Here is a 3,455-nt window from a genome sequence, read left to right as displayed (position 1 = left end):
CGGCAACTTTGGCGGCAGCAATAGCCTCATGTTTCTTCTGCTGCTTGCGAGCACGCAGGTGGGCACGATGCGCGGCATCCCGAGCCCTCTTCTTGAGAATTTTAGTATCGACATACTTGTCGCCAACCTCAACGAAGCGCATCTCCGGCCGACCTGGCCGCTGGACAATATTAGTAACGACACCATCGGACTCTGTCTTCGCCTTGGAAGCACGAGTCTTCTCAAGTATGTCCGGGATAATGGGTTCCTAAACGCGATGTGAGCAAGGAAGATTGATTGTGGCAGAAAATATCGACCTGGCCCTCGACCGTAGGCTCCCAGAACAGCCGCTGGTAGCGCTCACGGGCCTTTGTGTCGTAGCCCTCCTCGTCGTACTGAATATCAGCCTTGATAGTTTCTTCGCTCAAGGCTGTCACTTCAGTGCCAGAGACAGTCCTCCTGCGTTCTGAGACACCCAGAATGTACTCCATACCGACCTGGAAGCCAGTCTGAAGCCGTTTACCCTGTTGGCAACACGTCAGAATTTTGATGTTAAAAATGTCGAGAAAGTCAAATTCAGATGAGGTTGAAATCGATATAACCACGCTCTGGGCTATGTAAGGCACACAACGGTCTTCCAGTTCGTGGATGATGATATAGTCTCATCACGCATGATACATCGAAAGGGAATACTAACCTCCTGTAATACATCGATGCCGCGACAACGCCATCAGTTAGCGAATTCAAGTAAGACCACGAGCACAGCACAAATACCTAGAGGAAAGGCTTTGTTAGCGTGATGGTCCAAGGTGAGAAAGCATTTAGGATAGATCAGAAAGCCATGCATGTGTATCGTCTTTAACCATGAGGTACCCCGTGGGGCAGTCTTAAAGACTAATCGAATTAAACTCATCATAGAGCACGAAACGGTGTGTACGGTAAGAGAGGTGACACACGAACCTTCTTCCAGTGTTCTTCGAGACCCTTCAACCTCAGAACGGCGTCGACACGAGCGATGCTGAGGCCGTGAAGCGCAGCCAGTTCGCGCACATTGTTCTTCGTCGGGTCGGACATGAACTGTTCGTATATCAGTGTGCGCGTTTCATCCGATACAGGTATAGGAGGCTTGAAGGTAGAATTTAGAGGGAAGGGCTATCCCAACGTCAGACAAGACATATATGAATATCAACTCGACGTTGACTCAACTGTAACGTTCCCTCCAAGCCAGTTACGCGATCTGTGAGGTTCTCTAAACTGTCTTCCCTCGCCGTTTATCCACGCGGAGTAACCCTTGTCGTCGTCCGGGAACGGATTCTGGGTCGTGTTGACTTCCTCGTCAGCACCCGAGAGCATCTCGGGATCAGAGAACTCTTGTTCTTCATCCTCATTCTGAGCCCGTACGACGAAGGAAGTAGTGAATTGTCGCGAGCTGGACGCTACGGACCATGGTCGCAGGGACCGGTGAGAAAGGTTTCGCAGCTGAGCCAACATCACTGAAGAGCTGAACCCCGAAAAATTTGAAGCCTTTCTGGGTCAGATCACGTGTGCACGTTTAGGGCAGCGGGCGCTCCTGCGTCAGACGCGCGCGCGACTGCGCCACACGATGAACGTCGCCTTGTGCAATCCGCCCGACGCTCTCGTCGACGTCCTCCGTGGATATGCAACTCTTTGTCCCATAAGAACTCTTCAATTTCCTAACACTTTGTCCTTTCATCAAGTTCATGAGTTCTTACTGAACCATATCCTTCTTCATCCATTCTTCATATCATACCCTCCCTCGCCACAGTACCAACAGCAATTCTGGAAATGGACTCTGGCGCACCTTGAGTCCATGCCAATGGAAGAAGTCGAGCCCATTCTCTTGTGCTGCGGGGCCTCTTACTAATCTTCGGGCTCTCAAGGATGACGAGATTGACTATCGATTGTATCACCACCACGTCTCCCTTGTATCTCGTTCAACAACGTATGTCATATCTCGACAAGTGATAACCTGCACTAAGAAAAATAGCTCATACGCGATGGGCTTCATACCTCCTTTGCCTTCTTATTTCACATATTTCTGGAGGCAAGGGGGTGGACCGGATTTCGAAAGTGCCACACTCCTGGAATCTCGGACCACCATAGAAAGCGGCACCACCGGACTGAAGACGTGGGGCGCCAGTCTCGTGCTCGCGCAATTTTTAACTGTGTATTCAGGTACATCTATCTCACTCTAGGGCGCATTACCGGCACGTCGCTCACCTATGATATGCAGATCTCGTTCGAGGCAAGAGGCTCTTAGAGCTTGGCTCCGGTGCTGGCCTGCTTGGTATCATTGCTGCAAACATACAGCTGATGGATTCATCGGCATGTGAAAGTATATACCTCACAGACGTAAACCCGGAGGTCCTGGCCAGGTGCGCTGAAAACCTGAGCTTACCGTGTAGTGTGTATCCAAGCCGTTCAACGAAGTGTGACAGCTAAACGACGCGTAGATAAATCGTCTTCCCATCCTAGTATTAAAACAGTACACCTAGACTGGACAGACTCCCTTGATCCAATCGGCATTGCGTCTGTGCATGACTTGCTCGAGGAAGCCTCTCCAGATGTCATCCTTGGGGCCGACGTAGTAAGTAAATTTGAACCTACCGTCGCTCATCTGCTGACTTAAGGGTATAGGTCTATGACCCTGGCATTATACCCTCTTTAGTCGAGATTTTGAGACTCGCACTCGAACACCAAGGCAGAACAGCCTTGATTGCGCTTACCGAGCGAAATCAGGACACGCTCGCACAGTTCATACAAGCAGCACGTATGTCACTTTGCGGTGGTGATCGTTGGCTCTCGGATTCTGAACACGCTATTGGCAGGTGATGTACTTTTAGTGGAACAGCTGCAAGTGACTCTGGCAGATACGAGGATGTTCTGGGGCATTTCAGATTTTGGTGACTCGATTCCAGACCAAATTGTCAAGGTATTCCAACTAAGTACAAGACCTGACCGACCGGGTATAGAGTAGATATGTAACCTATTGTACAATCTGTCTAGCCGAACAGAGTCCATGGACTACGCAAAACTGGTATACGTCATCTTCAAATGGAACTCAGTCGTGCAGAATCTAGCATTAGTTCGCAGGTACACAGCTGTCAGTCTTGACACTCCCGCATAAACGACAAGACCAGAAATCATGAGGCATGTCTTGTTCTCCGCACTTGACGCATGTCCAGCCCACAGACTGCTGAGGTTGTTCCATCGGACGAAGAAGCAGACACGCCATACATTGTAAAGCCAGCGGCTCGTTGATGAGCGTGCAACGCGGACAGCTCCACGAGTCTTCTGACAACGTGCGTCGCTTCGCTGTAGAGCCTACCCTGCTGACCATTGGGGAGGGCGGAGGTGTTCTGGTTTTTGACGCAGAGGCCGACCGTACAGAAGAGGGCTGCCGCATCCGCAGGCCAGCAGGCGAAGAGCTCTTGATCGTTCTGGCGGGAGGCCGC

The 3,455-nt window shown here is 50.8% G+C and overlaps 2 protein-coding genes across 2 annotated transcripts; one reads left to right on the top strand and one right to left on the bottom strand.

Annotated features, from left to right (window-relative positions):
• Positions 1-7: 7 nt before the first annotated feature.
• PHACADRAFT_132317 (uncharacterized protein) lies at positions 8-1,488 on the bottom strand (the record flags this gene model as incomplete). The annotated part of the gene is made up of 4 exons (XM_007402827.1): positions 1,186-1,488; positions 908-1,131; positions 297-585; positions 8-247 (listed from the first exon to the last, which is right to left on the bottom strand). Coding segments are annotated over exons 1-4 (1,038 nt in total), but the record flags the coding sequence as incomplete, so codon positions are not given.
• Positions 1,489-1,571: 83 nt separating this feature from the next.
• PHACADRAFT_155060 (uncharacterized protein) lies at positions 1,572-2,977 on the top strand (the record flags this gene model as incomplete). Its single annotated transcript, XM_007402826.1, has 7 exons — positions 1,572-1,825; positions 1,881-1,942; positions 1,988-2,175; positions 2,234-2,404; positions 2,454-2,587; positions 2,638-2,785; positions 2,844-2,977. The coding sequence occupies exons 1-7, from the start codon at positions 1,583-1,585 to the stop codon at positions 2,975-2,977; spliced, it is 1,080 nt and encodes a 359-aa protein (XP_007402888.1). The 5' UTR covers positions 1,572-1,582.
• Between the last annotated feature and the right edge of the window lie 478 nt (positions 2,978-3,455).

Source organism: Phanerochaete carnosa (genome assembly GCF_000300595.1).
Source record: "Phanerochaete carnosa HHB-10118-sp unplaced genomic scaffold PHACAscaffold_465, whole genome shotgun sequence".
Lineage (NCBI taxonomy): Eukaryota > Fungi > Basidiomycota > Agaricomycetes > Polyporales > Phanerochaetaceae > Phanerochaete > Phanerochaete carnosa.
The sequence above is the reverse complement of the archived record's forward strand: the minus strand, read 5'-3'. Positions and strand labels throughout refer to the sequence as shown.